The following is a 22,182-nucleotide window of genomic DNA, read 5'->3' as shown; positions in this document are numbered from 1 at the left end:
AGATTCAAAATAGAATCTATTACTATGTGATGTCTTTAGATTTTCTTTGAAGACATCTTGGGACTTCTTTGAACTTCTTATTTTAAGATAATGAAATTCCTTTAAACTTTACCTGAATTCCTTGTTTATATTTCATAACATTAGAAAGATTATTTTTAATATTGAAGTAGTGAATGTCTTTTTCCTTGATGTTTTTAGATGTCTACCAGAAGTTCATATAATGCTATTCTATGACTTTGTTAGCTTTATTTTACTAAGTTTATCCTATAATATATCTTCAGTTGTCTTTTAAATTTAAGATATTTTGCCAGGTTTTTAAAATTAAAGGAAGATCTTCTTTGTAGTTTATTGTTATACATTTAAATATGCTACACATCAAATTTAAGGTATTCATGTGAACTTCACGTTTCTAGATTTAAAAAATAGCCATTATCCTAAAACAAACAAAAATCTTGTATTCACATCGAAGCAAAAACAATCTTGAGTATTTTTATTTATAACTAGTAAGGTCACCTAAATCACATTCAAGAAAAATAATTTATAGCTATTGTTTTTCTACCTTTTAGGTTTTATTTTTCTATCTTTGAATTTCTACTTGTTCCTTTCCTAAGCATAAATGCTCTTTTGGAGGATTAATCAGTCAACCAGTATTTACTGGAAATATTTTATATGGAAGGCAAGGTGTTATGAAATTCCCAGAGTATTTTAAGATTAGGTTTCTGCCCTATCTACTTAGAGAAGTAGGACATAATTATATCAAAACATAACTAGAGATTCTAGGTGATAAATGAGAAGTGCTAGATCCTTTCAAAAAGCTTATTTGTAAATATTTTAATACCTTATAAATATTTTATTCTTCCTTCCTTTCTTGGCCTATTTACATGAGTGAAATTATGGTGAAAAGGTTAAAATGAGCTTTCACGTTTTCCTTATTAAAATTATTTATTGAGTTCCTATTACTTTCTGTGCCAAATACTTGGCTAAAGGCTTTAATATTATCTCATTTAATTCTTGTAAAAACATCTGAAAGTAGGCATTTTCATTCCCATTTTCAGAAGAGGAAAGTGAGACAGAGAGTGTAAGTAACTTGCTCATGGTTACCCTAATTATTAATGAATTTGAATATAGGTCTCTTAGTTCAGTGGATTTTTTTCTACTTATGTTATCAGTGAGTTGTGGTTCTGTTCAATGATAGAAAAAGCTATGCGAATAAAGAATGATACTAAAGATTACAATTATAAAAGAACAAAAGGAGGAACGGACCTTTATCTACTGGTATGCGATATTCAATAGTTTACATAGACTCATAATAGGTTGTTTATATAAATATCTAATGTATCATTTCATAGGTCTATTAACCCATGTTGAGATCCTATCTTTTATAATTCCAAATATGAAAGTCTTAAATATAGAGATAATTAATGATCTATTATTCTTATGTTTTAAAGTTTTCAGTGTTTAATGAATAATAGAATATTATGTCCTGTTGCTACTAATAATGAAATTAATTACTAATAACAATAATTAATAAACAGGAGTAAAGATTACTTAAGTTTAGTATCTAAAGTATTAAAGAACTTGTTAAAATATATTTAATCAGATATGTCATGCCTAATTAGACATACTGGGTTTTTGTTTCAAATTCCTTTCTAGTCTGAAACTTTTGTGATATTATGCCGAACCTCTTTTATCATTATTTTTATTAGCTAGGTATTGAACTTCAGGTTCAAATTTTACTGTTTGCTTTTTCAAGATATTCTGGTAACTGTCACCTTTTTTGAAACTGAAGTATATTTGGGACAAAGAGACACAAGATAGGTGAATGAGATGTTCTCTTTGCTTATAGCACAGTGGTTCTCAACCTTGGCTGCACATTAGAATCACCTGGGAATCTTTGTTACTAATGTTGTGGCCCCACCCCATAACAAAGAAACAGAATTTCCGGAGGATGAGGCCCAGAAATCAGGATTTTAAAAAGATTCCCAGGTGATTCTAATGTGCACCCAAGGTTGAGAACCACTGTTATAGCAGCTCAAACTGCTATGCTATGCTTCTGATAAATTCAGGCTCTGATCTCTCACAGCTACTGTGATTCTTCTTGTCTAACTCAACTTCCAGAGTGCCTCTGCCCTGCTTTAAGCAGACAGTATCTTCACAGTTTCTATGATACACTTTGCCAGTAAAGCTAATGGAACAATGGAGTTCACATGTAAGATCTTCCCAGCCAATTACATATTAATTGCAGTTGTCTACAACAGGTGTTTTCACTGTCTCCTTTATAGGTAAATGGAAAAGTCATTTTTATTGTCTTTGTTTCAGCGTTCTTACTTCCGTACTCTGCTCATGTATGGATTCCACTTCCTGGTGTGGTTCCTTTGTGTCAAAGGAATCAGGGACACACAGTGTGGGTTCAAATTATTAACTCGAGAAGCAGCTTTACGGACGTTTTCATCTCTACACATTGAACGATGGTAGGTTCCTAACTGGAATGTATCTGGTATATCCTATTATACAGTGTTATGTCAGGTAATGAGAAGCAGGCCTGTATTCTCATAATGAACATCCAGGTTTAAACAGAATTGACACTTTTATATGTAATCTGTTCCTTTATACTTCTACTGGTTGGATATAAAGTTATGAATTCATTTTAATTATTGACAGTATAAATTGGGAAGACTGAAAAATCCTGTGTCCTTAAGCTTTCTTTTTTTTTTTTTCTTTCCTTTTACAGGAGTTAAGTTCTCTCTCCTGCCTAAAACCAATCTTCTGCATCTCCTTCCACCTTCTAAGAACCTAATCTTGTTTGCTTTCCTCTGTTATACATTTAGCCTTTTCCCCCCAACCATATCTTTCCCATCAGTTTTTAAAACAAGTTTAAATTTCTCTTGCCATTAAAAAAAATTCTATTGACTCTGCCCCCTCCCAGCATCCCTTCAGCTCTAGCCCTGTATGCTTTCATATATGACCTTTTCTTGAAAGAGTGGTCTGTATTCACTCTCACCATTTTCTCATTTCCCACTCACTCTTCACCCAACCTTAATATGAATTTTCCCTCATCCTTACCTTCATGTTGTTAAATTCAGTGGTCAAGTTTTATATGACCATTTATTGTCTTAATTAACCCAGCAGCAGCTCTGAATACTTCTGAACTCTCTGTCTTGAAATATGCTGTTCCCTCAGCATATCTTTATTCCCCATTGCTCAATTCTTAACCTGTTTAGTGACTAACACTGTCACACAGAAGCTTGAAACCTTGGATTCAGCCCCAACACTTCCCATGGCACTTCAACATATCCAATGCATGATCAAGGCCTGGGGATTTTAGTTTTATGTTCCTCCATTCCTTTTCATGTTCACCATGGCGGTTAACTGCCAACAAAGATGGCGGTTAATTTGCATACGCACAATGATGGGAGGCGAAAGGGGAAAGATGGAAGAGCGGTGATCGGAAACCCAGGTGGCAGGCAAGAGCTGGGGGGCGGGCAAAGGCTGCCTTTGCCCACCCTGCAGCCAGTGATCGCCATCGGAAAGCCAAGCAGCAGGCCAGGTGACACCCCCTGACCAGGAGTGCCTGCTGCCTGCGACCCCGTGATCCCCATGGCGATCGGAGGGAGAAAGAGCCTGCGGCCCGTGAGCCCCATGGCGATTGGAGGGAGAGAGAGCCGGGGCGCAGGCCAGGCGGCAACCCCAGACCTCCGGGGGCCGGGTTGCCGGCTGGCCTGCAGCCCCGTGATCCCCATGGCAATCGGAGGGAGAGAGAGCCAGGGCGCAGGCCAGGCGGCACCCAGGCACCCCAGCACCTGACATGCAAAGGTCAGGGATGAAATGACTTTTCCCAACCACATCTGCAAATATCCCGGGGAAGGCATCACTGAAGAGTTCACAACTCTCTTACTTGGCAAGGAATCAAAAAGTTGGCAACGGAAACAATCCCTTACATCAAAGTTAAGGCCCCTCTGGGTAAAAAAGAATTTATCCAACGTAAAGGAGGGAGCAGGCAAAAATAATAGGTTCTCATGACTTCCACTGAAGATTGAGCATATGACAGACACAAAACGAACGTACAAATTAAAACAGACAGTGGACATTCAAATGACCTGAATCAATTGTCACTGTTTGTCCCAATAGCAGCAATGCTTATGTGATAATATAGTTTAACAAACATACAAAACAAGTCACATAAGAGAGGTTCAGCTCCTAAAGTAAATTGAATATATTCTTTTAAAATTCTAATGTCCTTCCTTCTGACTGTAATTCTTAATTTTCCAATCAGAAAATTACCCCAGGTGATCCAGTAACATGTAGAACTTTAGTAACCTAACTTATTTTAAAAAACAAACATCCCAACCATTTTTAAAATATTTAAATTGATATTTTAGGATTAAAATTATAGAAGATATTTAGATCCAAATATGTTTTCTGAATAGAAAATATTTGTTTTTGATTTAAAAAAAATAAAAATAAAAAAATATATAAGTGATACATTTTCCCAAGGAACTCTGACTTAGTACCTTTCCCTCTAACTTTCTTCAAATTAAGTGAATCTATGGAGTTCCCTATACTGCACAAGTTTTAATGAAAGAAAATAAGACTTTCTAAGAGCATCAAATACATGTTTTCTTATTTACAAACATATATACACTTCTCTCTATCTATCTCTCTCTCTCTTTAAAATACCTTCTTACTGATTGAGAGAGGAAGGGAGAGGGAGAGAGATAGAAACATCAATGATGAGAGAGAATCATTGATCGGCTGCCTCTACACACCCCTTACTGGGGATCAGGCCAAAACCTGGGCATGTGGCCTGATCTGGAATCAAACTGTGACTTCCTGGTTCATAGGTCAATGCTAAACCACTGAGTCACACCCGCCGGGCTCAATTCTTATTTATAAATTCATTCCAAGGACATATACAGCTTGAAAAGCTTTGGAAGCAGTTTCAAACAAACAACATCTAGCTTTTAAGTAACAAGAAAACAGTTATAGAAGAAAGTTTAAATTGAAAGAAAAAAAGTGTTTTAATTTATTCAAGAGTGGGAACATCCTCCATGAAAATGTGTACCTCGACTGTGGATGGCTGGGTGGCCTTATCACACCTGAGGAATTCAAATGCTTTTTACAATAAGAAAGAGAGTTTCATCTCATTTCTCTCCCAGGGTAGATATCTGTCAACAGAAGGTGGACATCAATAAAAGGAAGGGCTTGCACAATCAATCCAGAAAGTCAGCAATCTATGAATAATCCAGAACCTAGTATTTATCTCCTCTGCCACACACCCTCCCTCCCAGCCATTGAGCAAGATAATAACTCTCAAGTCAAGCTAAGTGCCCCCCAGTCACAGTGGCCCAATGCTGACATACAAAGCATACAAATAATTCTCACTCTGGCATAAAAGTGACAACTTTCTTGAAAGAAAAGTAGATACTATAAATTTCTCAAAGACTTCCTGAAACATTTTTTAAAGTAATTTTTACTTCTTTAGAAAAAATGCATACATGGAAAACCATCTGTAATAAAAGGCCCATTCTATAAAATTTTACCTGGTCCTACTCATATCTGCAATCATAATCATATTTACAGACAAATATATCTATACTAATAAAAGATTAATATGCTAATTAGAGTCGGAGACCTTCTAGGAGACCTTCCAGATGTTCTGGACGAAGCCATGGTGGCAAGGCTGAGGTAGAGGAGGTTAGAGGCCAAGAGGGGAGGGCAGTTGTGGGTGATCAGGCTGGTGGGGGGCGGGGCTGTTTGGGGTAAGCAGACCAGCAGGGGGGCCAGTTGGGGGGCAAGCAGGCCATCAGTGGGGGTCACTTGGAGGTGATCAGGACAGAGGGGGGGGCAGTTTGGAGTGAGCAGGCCAGCAGGGGGACAGTTGGGGATGAGCAGGCCAGTGGGGAGGGAAGGTAGGGGCGAGCAGGCCACCAGGGGGGCCAGTTTGGGGTGATCAGGATGGCGGGGGGGGGCATTTGGGGGCAAGCAGGCCGGCAGCGGGGGGGAGGGGAGAGTTGGGGGCGAGCAGGCCGGCAGGCAGAGTGGTTAGAGGCAATCAGGCAGGCAGGCAGGCAGGCAGGTGAGCGGCTAGGAGCCAGAGTCCTGGATTACGAGAGGGATGTCCAACTGCTGGTTTAGACCCGATCCCTGTAAACTGGCAGGACATTTTTCGAGGGGTCCCAAATTGGAGAGGGTGCAGGACAGGCTGAGGAACACACCCTCCCCCATGCATGAATTTCATGCACCGGGCCACTAGTTCTATATAATAAAAGCCCAGCGACCATAATGGCAGAATGACCAGAGACCAGAACAACCGCGGCCCCACACCCCAGCCGGCCCCGCCCCACAATGGGGACACCCACCCCCATCAGGGGCATGGCCAGCCTGCAAACCATCCACGGCCCCTCATCCCGGCTGGCCCCAACTCCCAGTGGGCACCCCCACCCCGATCTGGGGATCCCATCAGGGCAGGCTGGTCAGCCCCCACCCATGCAGTGGGCCTCTCTCCTATATAATAAAAGGGTAATATGCAAATTGACCCTAACAGCAGAATGACCGGAACAACCCCACAACCAGTCACTATGAGGTACACTGACCACTCAATGGTGAACGGGGAACCGGGGTTGCGTGGTGACTGGGAGCGGGGCCTCTAGTAAATATATATGTATAGAATCCATCCTCACATGTACCTCAGCTAAATTCTTTCTATTTAATGTTAAGGTGTAATTTGACCCAATTTATGAGTAAGTTTAAAAATGAACTCTTTTGAAATGTACTTTCTTCTGATAAATACTTTCTATTTTTAATAAATGTTATACATGTTTCTAATTTAAAGTCAGCCCCATAAGGATTATAACCAAAATAAAACAGTTGTCCCTAAAGCCATTTTCCACCATCCCCAATTCATACTCTCTAACTACAGCCACTTTCAACACTGTACTGTTTTTTGTAGTATTTGTTTTCATATTCAGAATGGATCTGCATAGCTATGTGTCCATTTTTCAATTTTAGATATTGCTTTTCAAAATAGAAAATTAATGGATACCTATTTAGTTCTCTTAAATTTCTGTGCACCCTCCACACTTATTCTCCCAGTATAGTTTAAAATAATTTTTGGTTATATCAGTATTGATGTAATTGTTACAGCTATGTAAAGATAATTTACATTTACCTCAGGGAGGGGGCAGTTAGGAGCTGAGAGGAGGTGGTAAAGGGGGGGAAATGGGAGATATCTGTAATACTATCAGCAATGAAAAATATATTTTAAAAAACCACAGGGTGCAATATGAATATTACCTTTCTTGTAATACTTTTTGTTTTTCTACAAATAATAACTATTGCCTCAGCCAGGTGACTCAGTTGGAGCATCATCCCATGCACCAAAAAGGTTGCAGATTCAATTCCCAGTCAGGGACATATCTAGGTTGTGGGTTTAATCCCTGGTTGGGGCATGTATGGGAGGCAGCTGAATGATGTGTCTCACATTGATATTTCTCTCCCTTTCTCTCAAATCAATAAGCATATCCTCAGGTGAGGATTAAAAAATTATTTAAAAAGATAATAGCTATCTTACGTTTTTGATAATTATATTATATTATATTACACTAGAGGCCTGTTGCACAAAAAGATTCGTGCAATAGGCCTTCCCTTCCCCTGGCTGCCAGCACCAGTTTTCCTCCAGCACCCAGGACCCAGGCCTTTGCTCCGGCCAGAGCCGCCTTCAGTCTTCGCCACTCCGGCCGGAGCCGCCTTCAAGCCTTCGCCGCTCCGGCCAGAGCTGCCTTCAGTCTTCGCTCCGCCGCTTCGCACCTACGTATGCAAATTAACCGCCACCTTTGTTGGCGGTTATTTTGCATATCTCGCTGATTAGCCAGTGGGAGGCGTAGCGAAGGTACGGTCAATTACAATGTTTGTCTATTATTAGATAGGATAATCCGTCAGGAGTACAAATTCTCTTCCTTGGCTGTTACTTTCTAGTTCTCTGGCCTCCTATACAGTTCCTATTCTCCCTCTCCTTTTCCTTGGTTTACACTCTTATTGTAATGGAGCACATCCTCTATTCAATTCCCTATATTTTGAGAAGGCAACTTTGAGATGTTGCATGGGAAGAGGTATCTTTATTCTCAAATTTACTTAATAGTTAGCTGGAGAAAAAATTAGGTTGGAAATAAGTGTTTTTATGTAGTTCAGTTCTGTAGATGATGTGAATCTTGATACGGTACTATGGTATGTTGTCTCCAAATACCCCCATCTTCACCCATCACCTTTGGAAGTATTCAGGAACTTAATATGTCCATTTTTTAAAAGACTTTTTTTACTGGTTTTTAGAGAGGGGAAGAGAGAAACACCTTTGTGGGAGGGAAATGCCATTAGGCTACCTCCTGTATGTCCGCTTCTGGGATCCAGCCTGAAACATAGGTATGGGACCTGACCAGGAATCGTACCAGTAGCCTTCCAGTGCATGGGACAACACCTAACCAACTGAACCACACCTCCAGGGCTTAACATGGTTATTTTTTTTTAATTAACTTTATTGTTGAAAGTACAACAGATGTCAGCTTTTTATTGTTATTTTCCCCAATGACCCCCTTCTCTCCAGACCTACCCCTCCCAAGCCTTTGCCACATAATTGTCTATGTCCATGGACTATGCATGTATGCGTATAAGTTCCCCCGTTAATCTTTCCCTCTCCCACATCTCCCACCCCCACCTTCCCTCACAAATTCATCAGTCTGTTCCTAGTTCTATGTCTCTGGATCTCTTTTGTTCATCAGTTTATTTTGTTCATTAGATTCCACATGTAAGTGAGATCATGTGGCACATATCTTTCTCTTACTGGCTTATTTGACTTAGCATCATACTCTCCAGGTCCATCCATGCTGTTAGAAATGGTAAGAGTTCCTTTTTTACCACTGCATAGTATTCTATTGTGTAAATGTACCACAGTTTTTTATCCACTCATCTGCTGATGGACACTTGGGCTGTTTCCAAATCTAAGCTATTGTAAATTGTGCTGCTATGAACATAGGGGTGCATATATCCTTTCTGATTGGTGTTTCTGATTTCTTGGGATATATTCCTAGAAGTGGGATCACTGGATCAAATGGGAGTTTCACTTTTAATTTTGTGAGGAAACTCCATACTGTTTTCCATAATGGTTGAATCAGTCTGCATTCCCACCAGCAGTGCACTAGGGGTGTCCTCTTCTACGCACCCTTGCCAACACTTGTGATTTGTTGATGATAGCCATTCTGATAAGTGTGAAGTGAAACCTCATTGTCAGTTTTAATTTGCATCTCTCTGATGATTAGTGACTTTGAGTATTTTTTCATGTCTTCTGTATGTTTGCTTTGGAGAAGTGTCTATTTAGGTCCTATGCCCATTTTTAAAATTGGATTATTTGTCTTCCTTTTGTTAAGTTATATGAGTTTCTTACATATTTTGTTATTTAACCCCTTATCGGATGTATCCTTGGCAAATATGTACTACTATGCAGTGGGTTCTGTTTTCATTTTGTTGATGGTTTCTTTTGTTGTACAGAGCTTTTTCTTTTTCTTTTTCTTTTTTTTTTAAATATATTTTATTGATTTTTTACAGAGGGGAAGGGAGAGAGATAGAGAGTTAGAAACATCGATGAGAGAGAAACATCGATCAGCTACCTCCAGCACATCTCCTACTGGGGATGTGCCCGCAACCCAGGTACATGCCCTTGACTGGAATCGAACCTGGGACCTTTCAGTCCGCAGGCCGATGCTCTATCCACTGAGCCAAACAGGTTTTGGCCAGAGCTTTTTCTTTTGATGTAGTCTCATTCGTTTAATTTCTCTACAGTTTCCTTTGCCGTAAGAGATGTATCCATAAACAAATTGCTACGAGAGATGTCAGAAATTTTTTTGCCTATGGTTTCTTCTAAGATGTTTAGGGTTTCACGACTTACATTTAGGTCTTTTATCTATTTTGGTTTATTCTTCTGTATGTTGTAAATTAGTGGTCTAGTTTCATTTTTTTACATGTACTAGTACCTGTTCAGCTTTACCAACACCAATTATTGAAGAGACTGTCTTGACTCCATTGTATGCTCTTGCCTCCTTAGTCAAATATTAATTGAGCATAATGGATTGGGTTGATTTCTGGGGTCTCTGTTTTGTTCCATTGATCTATATGCCTGTTCTTGTGCCAATACCAGGCTGTTGTGATTACGGTGGCTTTATAGTATACATTGATATCTGGTATTGTGATTTCTCCAACTTTGTTCTTCTTTCTCAAGATTGCTGCACCTATATGGGGTCTTTCTGGTTCCATATAAGTTTTTGGAGTATTTGTTCTAGATCTGTGAAATATTCTGTTGGAATTTTAATAGGGATTACATTGAATCTACAAGTTGCTTTGGGTAGTATGGACATTTTAATGATGTTGATTCTACCAGTCCATGTGTACAGTATTTTCTTCTACTTGTCCTGTAAGTTTTCTAACTACGGGTCTTTTATCTCCTTAAGTTTACTTCTACTTAGCTTAATTTTTTGTTGCCATGGTAAATGTGAGTATTTTTTAGTTTCTTTTTCTGTGAGTTCGTTATCCTATCTAATAATAGAGAAACGTGGTAATTAACCGTAACTTCGCTACCCTTCCCATTGGCTAATCAGCAAGATATGCAGATTAACTGCCAGCCAAGATGGCGGCCGGCAGACACGCAGCTGAAGCGAACATGAGGCTTGCTTGCTCCAGTGACAGAGGAAGCCAAGGTTCCCCGCCTGTCACAGCCCAGCTCTGAGCTCCAGATGCAACAATGTTGCAATTATAGAACCTAAACAAACCCCATGTACCTGTTTTCAGCCAGCGGGGCCTCAGAGCTTAGAGCGGCCAGTGATGGCAACAGAGTTTCAATTATAGAATCTAAACAAACCCAGATACCTGCTTTCAGCCGGCAACGACCTCAGAGCTGGAGCCGGCTCTCAGCTCCAGTGACAGCCATAGAAGGTAAATAAATCCCAGAATAAAAAAAAAGAAAAAAAGGAGAGGCTGGGAGCTTCAGTCACCCATCAGCCTGAAAACAGCCCTCAGCCCCTCCCCCAGACTGGCCAGGCACCCCAGTGGGGACCCCCACCCTGAAGGGGGTGTGACCAGCTGCAAACAGCCATCAGCCTGTCATCCAGGCTGTCCAGGCACCCCAGTGGGGACCCTCACCCGGAAGGTGGTATGACCAGCTGCAAACAGCCATCATCCCATCATCCAGGCTGTCCAGGCACCCCAGTGGGGACCCCATCCTGAAGGGGGTGTGACCAGTTGCAAACAGCCATCATCTCCTCATCCAGGCTGGCCAGGTACCCAAGTGGAACCTCCACCCTGATCCGGGACACCCTTCAGGGCAAACCAGCCGGGCCCCACCCATGCACCAGGCCTCTATCCTATATAGTAAACAGGTAATATGCAAATTAACCCTAACAGCAGAACGACTGGGAATGACTGATCACTATGACACAAACTGACCATAAGGGGGCAGACACTCAATGCAGAAGCTGCCCTCTGGTGGTCAGGGTGCTCTCACATGGGAGGAGCTCTTCTCAGCCTCAAGCCAGGCTGATGGCTGCCAGTACAGCGGTGGTGGTGGGAGCCTCTCCTGCCTCCTCAGCAGCAATAAGGATGTCCTACTGCAGTTTAGGCCTGCTCCCCGCTGGCAAGTGGACATCCCCCAAGGGCTGCCAGGCTGCCAGAGGGATGTCTTATTGCCATCTTAGGCCCAATCCCCTGGGGAGCAGGCCTAAGCCAGCAGGTGGTCATCCCCTGAGGGGTTCCAGACTGCGAGAGGGCACAGGCCGGGCTGAGGGACCCCCCCCCCCAACCCCCCCCACAAGTGCACAAATTTTTGTGCACTGGGCCTCTAGTCTATAATAATAAAAGCATAATATGCTAATTAGACTGGACAGCCGAACGATCTTCTGGACATCATTCAGACGTCCTTCTGGATGAAGCTGCGTCGGCGGGGACCAAGGCAGTTGCGGTTAGGGACAGTCAGACAGGCAGGCAGAGACGGTTATGGGTGATGAGGCAAGCAGGTGAGCAGTTAGGGGCAATGAGGCAGACAGGCAGAGTGGTTAGGGGAGATCTGGCATGTAGGCAGGTCAGCAATTAGGAGCCAGCAATCCCAGATTGTGAGAGGGTGCAGGCCAGGCTGAGGGAATCCCCTACCCCTCACCCCCTGTGCATGAATTTTGTGCACCTGGCCTCTACTTAGTGTATAAAAGTGCCATCGATTTCTGAGTGTTAATTTTGTATCATGCTACATTGCCAAAATCTTTTATTAAATCTAGTAGTTTTTTGTGGAATCCTTAGGGTTTTCAATATACAATATCTCATCATCTGCAACTAATGACAGTTTTACTTTCTCCTCTCCAATTTGGATGGCTTTATTTCTTCTTCTCTAATAACAGGCTAGTACTTCCAGTACTATATTGAATAATAGTGAAAGCAGACATCCCTGTCTTATTCCTATTCTTAGGAGAAATGGTTTTAGTTTTTGCTCATTGAGTATCATGTTGGCTGTAGGTTTGTTATATGGCCTTTATTATGTTGAGTTATGATCCCTATATTTCCATTTGCTGAGAGTTTTTGTCAAAAAAGATGGTTGGATTTTGTCAAATGCTTTTTCGGCATCAATTGATATGATCATGTGGTTTTTGTTTTCCAAGTTTTTTATGTGATGTATCTCATTTATTGCTTTGAGAATACTGTACCAGCCTTGCATCCCCAGAATAAATCCCACTTGGTCATGGTGTATGATCTTGTCAATGTATTCCTGGATTTGATTTGCTAATATTTTGTTGAGAATTTTAGCCTCTATGTTCATGAGGGATATTGGCCTGTAATTCTTTTTCTTTGTGGTGTTTTTGTCCGGTTTTGGAATTAAGTTAATGATATTCTCGTAAAAAAGAGCTTGGAAGTGTTCCTTCCTCTTGGATTTTTTGATAATAGTTTGAGGAGGCTACATGTTAGTTCTTTTAATGTTTGGTAAAAATCCCCTTGAAGCCATCTGGATTGGGGCTTTTGTTTACTGGAGGTTTTTTTTAATTATTATTACTGCTTCAATTTCATCAGTAGTTATGGGCCTATTCAAGTTTTGTGATTGTTCCTGATTGAGTTTTAGACGATTTTATTTTTCTTGGATTATGTTCATTTTGCCCAGGTTGACCAACTTGTTGTTATATAGTTGTTCATAGTATTTTTTTTCCACAATCCTTTGTATTTCTGTGGGGTCAGTTGTTACTTCACCTCTTTCATTTCTGATTTTGTTTATTTGGGTCCTCTTTTTGTTTCTTGATGAGTCTAACAGTTCATCAATCTTATTTATCTTTTCAGAGAACCAGCTCTTGGTTTCATTGATTTTTTTGTTTTATTAATTCTTCTTGTTCTTGGAGGTAGGCCTGTAGGGCTATTAACTTCCCTTTCAGGACTGCTTTTGCTGTGTTCCAGAGATTTGGGGTTGTTTTGTGATCATTTTCCTTTGTTTCCAGGAAGTTTTTTGTTCGTTTGTCTTGATTTTTTTTAAATTAAATCTTTATTGTTCAGATTATTACAGTTGTTCCTCTTTTTTCCACCCATAGCTCCCCTCCACCCAGTTCCCACCCCACCCTCTGCCCTCACCCCGCCCCCCAAATGTTGTCATCCATAGGTGCACGATTTTTGTCCAGTCTCCTCCCGCATTCCTCACACCCCTTTCCCCCCCAAGAATAGTCAGTCCATTCCCTTTCTATGCCCCTGATTCTATTGTAATCACCAGTTCATTCTGTTCATCAGATTATTTATTCACTTGATTTTTAGATTCACTTGTTGATAGATGTGTATTTGTTGTTCATAATTTGTATCATTACCTTTTTCTTCTTCTTCCTCTTCTTAAAGGATACCTTTCAGCATTTCATATAATACTGGTTTGGTGGTGATGAACTCCTTTAGCTTTTCCTTATCTGTAAGGCTCTTTATCTGACCTTCAATTCTGAATGATAGCTATGCTGGATAAAGTAATCTTGGTTGTAGGTTCTTGCTATTCATCACTTTGAATATTTCTTGCTACTCCCTTTTTGCCTGCAAAGTTTCTGTTGAGAAATCAGCTGACAGTCGTATGGGTACTCCCTTGTAGGTAACTGACTGTCTTTCTCTTGCTGCTTTTAAGATTCTCTCTTTGTCTTTTGTTCTTGGCATTTTAATGATGATGTGTCTTGGTGTGGTCCTCTTTGGATTCCTTTTGTTTGGGGTTCTCTGTGCTTCCTGGACTTGTAAGTCTATTTCTTTCACCAGGTAGGGGAAGTTTTCTGTCATTATTTCTTCAAATAGGTTTTCAATATCTTGCTCTCTCTCTTCTTCTGGCACCCCTATAATTCGGATGTTGGTATGCTTGAAGCTGTCCCAGAGGCTCCTTACACTATCTTTGTATTATTGGATTCTTTTTTCATTTTGCTTTTCCAGTTGGGTGTTTTTTTTTTTTTTTTTTTGCTTCTTCGTATTTCAAATCTTTGACTTGATTCTTGCGATCCTCTAGTCTGCTGTTGGAACTCTGCATAATATCCTTTATTTCAGTCAGTGTATGCTTAATTTCTAGTTGATCCTTTATCATAACCTCGAGGGTCTCACTAGATTTCTTGAAGGTCTAACTACATTTATCGGCAGTTTCTAGAAAGTTCTTGAAAAACCTTAAAAGTGTGGTTTTGAACTCTATGTCCAGTCGTTTTCTTTCCTCCATTTCTGTCATTTGTGACCTGTTTCTTTGTCTCCGCATTTTTTATGCTTCCCTGTGGTGGTAGAGTGGCTTTTTGTGTTAAGTGTCCTATAGGGCCCAGTGGCTCAGCCTCCCCAATTACCTGAGGTGGACACTCTTGGTGCACCCCTTTGTGGGCTTTGTGCACAGTCTTGTTGTAGTTAAGCCTTGATTGTTGTTGGTATCACTGGGAGGAATTGACCTCCAGGCCAATTGACTGTGAGAATCAGCTGTGTCTATGGTGGGAGAACTTCTGTGCTGAAGACACCGTTATGAGGCAAGACTTGCTTCAGTGGGGCTTTGGTGCTCACTGAGTCTGCCCCCTGAGTGTGTCCCTTATGGATCTGAGGAGTTGTACTTGGATGGTCCCACTCTGACCACTGGATACACTGGCTCTTGGATCTAAGGAGGTGCTAATTTAGCCTCTGCCTGAGGCTACCCAGCAGGAGCTACGAAGAGATCTGCAGATTCCCCTTCCTTGTTTGGGGTTTGGAGGTGCCCAGATGATGCCCAGCTGTGAAGCAATGCAAGCTGCTGTGGGGCCTTGGGCCTTCTCTTGGAAGTTCTGGGTCTGTCTGGCCCAGCTGCAGTTTGTTAGGTAATTTTCAGATTGCAAAGGGCCAGGGCATTCATATGCAAAAGCCTCTGCCGCCGCTTGGGTGGTGCACGGTCTCAGAGAATCAACAGGGCGGAGCAAGCAGCTATGGCTGATTCTCAGCCCTGCCCTAAGGGACCCTGGGTCTCAGTGTCCCGGTAATCGTTGCAAGCACCTCTGAGAGGAAGCCGCCCTTGAGTTCCAACCGATGTCAGACAGTCCAGTTTCTCCCTGTATGAGTCTGGGTCCCCAGAGACTCACCCAGAACTGGAGTTCAGAGCAGTCAGGGGCTTTTGACTCCCTCCCGATTCAAAAAGACAGCCGCGTCCTCAGTTGCCAGCCTCTGCTGCGTGCGCCTCTGTACCTCTGCATTTTTCTTCCGCACCTCCTCTGAGTCTGTGTGCTTTTCTCTTTCCTTCTAGTTGTAGAATTTCCACTCAGCCAGCCTTCCTGTGGTTCTGGATGATGTCCATTTTGTCTTTTAGTTGTGTTTTTTAATTTGTTGTGGGAGGCAGCAATTTCTGGTGTTTACCTATGCGGCCATCTTGGTTTCTCCCCTCCAGGAAGTTTTTGATTTCTTTCTTGATCTCTTTGGTAATCCCTTCATTGTTTAATGACATGCTATTTCACCACCATGTGTTTGAATATTTCTGAGTGCTTTTATTTTAGTTGGTTTCTAATTTCTTGCCATTATGATCTATCAAGATACTTGATATTATTTCAGTCTTCTTAAACTTATAAAGACTCCTTTGTTTCCTAACATGTGGTCTGTCTTTGAAAAAATCCCATGTGCACTTGAGTAGAATGTATGTTCTGTAGCTTTGGAATGAAATGTTCTGAAAATGTAATTCCTTCTCGTCTAGTGTGTTATTTTGGATTACTGTTTCCTTGTTGATTATTTGTCTAGAACATCCATCTAGCAATGTAAATGCATTGTTGAAGTCCTCTACTGTGATTGAATTGCTGTCCATCTCTCCTTTCAAATCCTCCAGAAGTTTTTTTATATATTTGTATTTGGTGCTGTATTGATTTCTTTAGTATTGTAAAGTGGACTTCATTGTCTCTTGTTATGGCCATTACTTTGATGTCTATTTTGTCAGATATTATTGTTACTAGCCCAGCTTTTTTTTTTTTTCAATTTCATTTGCCTGGAAAATTTTTTCCATCCCTTCACTTTCATTCTCTGTGAGTCTTTTGATCTGAGGTTAGAGAGCTTAGGCTCATATTTTCTTATTCATTCAGCTACTCTGTACCTTTTGAATGGAGCATTTATGCCATTTACATTTAAGGTTATTATTGATAGGTACTTATTTGTTGCCATTCTTACTCTTTATGCCTATGTTCTTCTCTTTCTTCTTCTTAAACCATTTCCTTTAGCATGTACTGCACTGCTGGTTTGGTGGGAATAAACCCTTTTAGACTTGTTTTGTCTGCGAAGCCTCTTTATTTCACCTTCAATTTTGAATGATAGCCTTGCTGATTAGATTAGTCTGGGTTCATTCCCTTGGTTTTCATTACTTGCTATACTTCATGCCACTCCCTTCTGGCCTGAAGTGTTTCTATTGAGAAATCAGCTGACAATCTAATGGGAGCTCCCTTGTAGATAACTTTCTGTCTCTCTCTTACAGACTTTAAGATTCTTTGTCTTTAATGTTTGCCATTTTAATTATTATGTGTCTAGGTGTGGGTCTTTTGAGGTTCATCTTGGCTGGGACTCTCTGTGTTTCCTGAACTTGGGTGACTTTTTCCTTTACCAGGTTAAGGAAGTTTTCTGCCATTGTTTCTCCAGTTTCTGTATTAGTTGCTTGGATTCTTCTCTTTCTGGTACTCTTATAATGAGAATGTTGTTTCATTTCATGCTATCTCACAGCTTCCTTAAACACTCATCCTGCTTTTTAATTTTTTTTCCCACTTGCTGCTCTGAATGTGTTTTTTTCAACCCTAACTCCTAATTCATGGGTTTGGTCCTCAACTTCTTCTAGTCTACTGTTGAATCCTTCCAGGGTGTTCCCTATTTCAGCTATTGTTCCTCATTTCCAATTGATTCTTATTTATTCTTCCAAACTCTGTTTTCATACTGGTGTAGCTCTCAATAAATTCCATAAATATTCTCCTTAATTTCCTTATAATTCTCGTTACCTTGCTGGTACTTCTCACTGAATTATTTGAGCACCCTTATTGCATTACTCTGAATTCTTTAACATATTGCTTGCCTCCATTTCATTTAATTACTTTTCTGGCTACTCCTCCTTTTCTTTCATTTGGGGTTGTTTCTTTGTCTCCCCATTTTGCTGCTCTTTTGTTTCTGTTTCTATGTAGTAGATCAAACTGCTATGCCTCCCAGACTTTGTGAGGTGGTCTTATGTAGTAAGTGTTTTGTGGGACCCAGTGGTGCAATTTCTTAGATCTCCTGAGCTGGTTGCTTTAGGAATGTCTCTTGCTTGAGTTATTTGGGTTCTCCTGTTGTAGTTGTGTCTTGAATGTTATTGTTCCGTTTGTGGATGGAATCTCCTCTCAGGCTGGCTGACTATGTGGTTCACCCCTGACCATGTGAAGGGAGCAGTTGTGGAGGTGTGGTCTCCAGGTGTTTTCTCTCCTCTCTTGATATATCTCCTCCTCAGCTGGAATTCAGTTGGTAATTCCAGGTGAATGTTCTCCAATTTAGTTATATTTCCAGTCTGGCCCTGGGAGGAGGTACATGACAGGTCTGCCTATTCAGCTGCCATAATATTCAAAGTATTTCCTTCTTTCATGAGTGTCACAATTTTAGTTTACAGGAGTTTTACATAATTCTTTTACAAACACACAGAACACTTTTATAGATTATTTTATCCTCTCAAGTAGATATTTTACTATGATGAGAAAAAGAGTAAGTGTTTTAAAAAATTGTTTTCACCATAGCTTGTTTGGCTCAGTGAATAGAACATCGGCCTGTGGACTGAAGGGTCCCGGTTTTGATTCCAGTCAAGGGTACATGCCCAGATTGCAAGCCCAATCCCCTTTGGGAGAGGAGGGGACATGTGGGAGGCAGCCGATCAATGATTCTCTCTCATCACTGATGTTTCTCTCTCTCCCTCTCCCTTCTCTGAAATCAATAAAAACATATTTTTTTAAATTGTTTTCATATTGAATTATCCAAATATTTGGGATTTAAACTAGTTGCATATTGGATGGTGGTGTTAGTATTGTCAAGAAAAAAAACTCAAAATTCTGGTTGTCTGGGATCAGGGAAATCAGATAGAAGTGGGTTTTGAGCACTGGAAGTTTGAAGTGTGTTCCATGCAGTCTGGAAAGTAGGGTCATAATGACTCAAGGATGAACATCTATGCTGTAGAGACGGTTAAAAGAGTGTGGAGAAGTATAGCACAGGTAGGCATGCTTCTCTTTTTTATCTTAGTGCCAGTGAAAGGAAGCATCTGGTTGAGAGAAATTTTTAAGTAGATTTCAGAAAAACTGAGTCAGGATTCAAAAACTGTAAGAACAGATTTTACCTATACCAAGGGGCTGATTGAAGCGGAGCTTTAAGAAAGAACCTATCTCATGAATAGAAGGAAGGATAAACTGGGAATTCAGACAAGAGATGATTTTAACATTGTATGTAAAAACAAGACTTTATTTAATTCCTATGCATGTATTTAATTATATGCAAAGGGCATTCAGTTTATACTGGCTTTTCACTTTTAGTAATAATTGATACTGTTATTGTCCAGGATGGCCTGGGGAAGGGAAAAAGAAAAGACAGACCCTAAGGACCCTGTATTTAGTAAAGAAACCTTGATCCTTTGGTAAGAGAATTGTGTAATCAAGCAACTCTAAAGTCATTGAGGACATTCTGTCCAAAAGCTTCTCAGAGTTCTGTTTTATTAGCTCTCTAAATCAGTTGAAAATGCTCTCGATTCTGTACCTTGAGTTAGTTAAAACTGGGACTGAAAACCATCAGTCATGACTTTCCAAAATTAAATGTTTTCTTAGGGCCAACAGGCTGTTTTTATCTCTGGGAGTTTTGGAGTTGTGGTAGAGATATTTCTCATTTAAGTGTTATACAGTGAGACCAAATTATTTTATTTGCCTTAAAGCTCCTGAACTGCTTAGCTTTTATTTGATCTATGTCAATCCGACCATCAGTTTGATGATAGAAGCTTTACATTTGCCATGCAAGTTTTTTTAAAACATGCCAAGATAGAGATTTAGTTACACTCTTTTTAAAAATAAATACCAATATATTTGTATTTCAGGGCATTTGATGTAGAACTGCTTTACATAGCACAGTTCTTTAAAATTCCAATAGCAGAAATTGCTGTCAATTGGACTGAAATTGAAGGTGAGTACTATATATTTAACTGATCTTAAGAGGGGTGGGGAAAACATGAGAAAATACAGTTGCCCAGTAAAGTCAGCTGGCTCTAATGTTCCTCCTTCCTCCATCAGGGCCTCCTCAGCTGTCTTAACTCTGAGCAGCAGTTCCACAGAGCACACTGCCTATTGCCTTACTGCTTTCTATGTTTTTTCAGTCTTGGGTCTTCGGTAGGCCTACCGTCCTGCCCAAGAAATTCAGTAAAACTAGCAACAAAAGACAAGATCTGAGGTTAGAAGCGAGGTGTTTTTTTTTTTCTTTTTCTTTCTTTCTTTTTTTTTTTTTTTTGACTACAGAAATTTATTTTTCACAGTTCTGGAGGCTAGGAAGTTTGAAACCAAGGTCTGGCAAGAAAGGTTTCACTCTGAGGCCTCTCTTCTTTTTTTTTTTTTTTTTTTTTTTAATATATTTTATTGATTTTTTACAGAGAGGAAGGGAGAGGGATAGAGAGAAACATCGATGAGAAACATCGATCAGCTGCCTCCTGCACACTCCCTACTGGGTATGTGCCTGCAACCAAGGTACATGCCCTTGACCGGAATTGAACCTGGGACCTTTCAGTCCGCAGGCTGACACTCTATCCACTGAGCCAAACCAGTTAGGGCTGAGGCCTCTCTTCTTGACTTGTAGGCAGCTGCCATCTTGCTGTGCTCACATGATTTATTTCTTGTGCACACACAGGGAGCTTGATTGTCTTTTGAGATAAACTATTATTTTTATCACCATTTTTTTAGTATTGTATTATGTCATCACTCAGTGATGGCCATATTGCAGGGCCATCTGAAATTTTCTCTTTAGATCAGTGATGGCGAACCTATGACACGCGTGTCAGAGGTGACATGCAAACTAATTTTTTTGGTTGATTTTTCTTTGTTAAATGTCATTTAAATATGTAAAATAAATATCAAAAATATAAATCTTTGTTTTACTATGGTTGCAAATATCAAAAAAGTTCTATATGTGACACGGCACCAGAGTTAAGTTAGGGTTTTTCAAAATGCTAACACGCCGAGCTCAAAAAGTTCGCCATCACTGCTTTAGATCCTCCCAAATTTCAGTTCACTTCAGGATGTTTAGATTTTCTTGTTTTTCATAGAAAATACTTTAACATTGAAGATGTTTAATTCTTATGTCCATCACTTATAAATAAGGTGGGTGTGTTCATTAACTTGATTTTGGTAATCATTTCACAATATATATATGTATGAAATGATTACATGGTACACTTTAAATATATTTCCATTTTATTTGTCAGTTACACCTCAGTAAAGCTAGGAAAAAATAAAGAGAAAGAAGCCAGAGCATTTGGCCTTAAATCTGAAAATTGTCAGTTTTATTAGTATTGTGATTGATCTTGGCCATGTCACCTTACCACCCAGTATCCATGACCTAATCTGTAAAATTGCAGGGGTGACAGGGAGGCTCTATTCCTGATATACTAAAAAGACAGTGAAATCAAGAAATGTAAAATATTAAAACATGCTCAGATGTGTATTTTATATAATTAGCTGGGCTTGGCACATTGCCATTTGGATATTACAGGACAAGAAGATGGCCTAGCTAGGGTGGCATTTATTTTAGCTGATTTTAGCCTTTGGAAGAATTAGGACAAAAATTAGGTTTTTGTCTTAGATTTCATATTGCAGATTATTAATCTAGACTTGTATTATTTGTGGAGGTATACTTGATTCTCTGTAGTACATATGAGCCTGAAAAATGGTGTTTAAAACATGAAAATTTCTCCCCCCAAAATCACTTTTAAATGAACAGATGGACATAAGTGTTTAACATACATGCATAATATAAATAAAATTAAGGTGCCTAGAAGCTCCCAAAAGTCATGTAGACTGACTTCTAAAATATAATTGTAAATGTATATATTTTTTGAGTTTAAATAAATTTATTTTTAATTGTTATTTAATCGCAGGTTCTAAATTAATTCCATTTTGGAGCTGGCTACAAATGGGCAAGGACCTACTTTTTATACGACTCCGATATTTGACTGGTGCCTGGAGGCTTGAACGAACCAGGAAAATGAATTAGGTTATTTGCTATTTTTTATTGTATTATGTATTATTGTAACATTATTTCATTTGAATTAAAATTTTAAATAAAGCTGAGATAAGCCTATGCCATTGTCTGCCTTTTGATAATTTTCAAGAATTCACTGCCATAAGTAAAAATTTTTATACATCTTTTGGACCAAAACAAATTTTAAGGTATTTGTAACAAAAGTCAGATTTTCTTTTGCTTTAGCAATTCTGTTTATTTAGATTATCACTGTGAATCTGAGAAATATAATTTTTAAGCAAGATAGAAGCAGTTATTTCTGCTCGAAGGTACCTTGCATAATTCTCACAAACTTAAATATAAACCACAACCATGTAACGGTGTTTAGAGATTTAAAAATAAAGTTAACAGCTCTGGCCAGGTGGCTCAGTTGGTTGAAGCATGGTCCCATGCACCAAAAAAGTTTGCTGGTTTGATTCC

General features: G+C 39.8%; 1 protein-coding gene across 4 annotated transcripts in view; it reads left to right on the top strand.

Annotated features, from left to right (window-relative positions):
- The window catches only part of ALG5 (ALG5 dolichyl-phosphate beta-glucosyltransferase), a 123,188-nt gene extending 101,366 nt beyond the window's left edge, over positions 1 to 21,822 (top strand). For all 4 annotated transcript variants that reach the window (XM_036299932.1, XM_036299931.1, XM_036299930.1 and 1 more), the window contains 3 exons: positions 2,320 to 2,471; positions 19,574 to 19,659; positions 21,620 to 21,822. In XM_036299932.1, coding sequence (XP_036155825.1) covers positions 2,320 to 2,471; positions 19,574 to 19,659; positions 21,620 to 21,735 — 354 coding nt within the window. In that variant the 3' untranslated portion in view covers positions 21,736 to 21,822. The remainder of the gene's footprint in view (positions 1 to 2,319; positions 2,472 to 19,573; positions 19,660 to 21,619) is intronic.
- The last annotated feature ends 360 nt before the right edge of the window (positions 21,823 to 22,182 follow it).

The sequence above is a fragment of the Myotis myotis genome, unplaced genomic scaffold (genome assembly GCF_014108235.1).
Source record: "Myotis myotis isolate mMyoMyo1 unplaced genomic scaffold, mMyoMyo1.p scaffold_m19_p_3, whole genome shotgun sequence".
Taxonomy (NCBI): Eukaryota; Metazoa; Chordata; class Mammalia; order Chiroptera; family Vespertilionidae; genus Myotis; species Myotis myotis.
The sequence above is the reverse complement of the archived record's forward strand: the minus strand, read 5'-3'. Positions and strand labels throughout refer to the sequence as shown.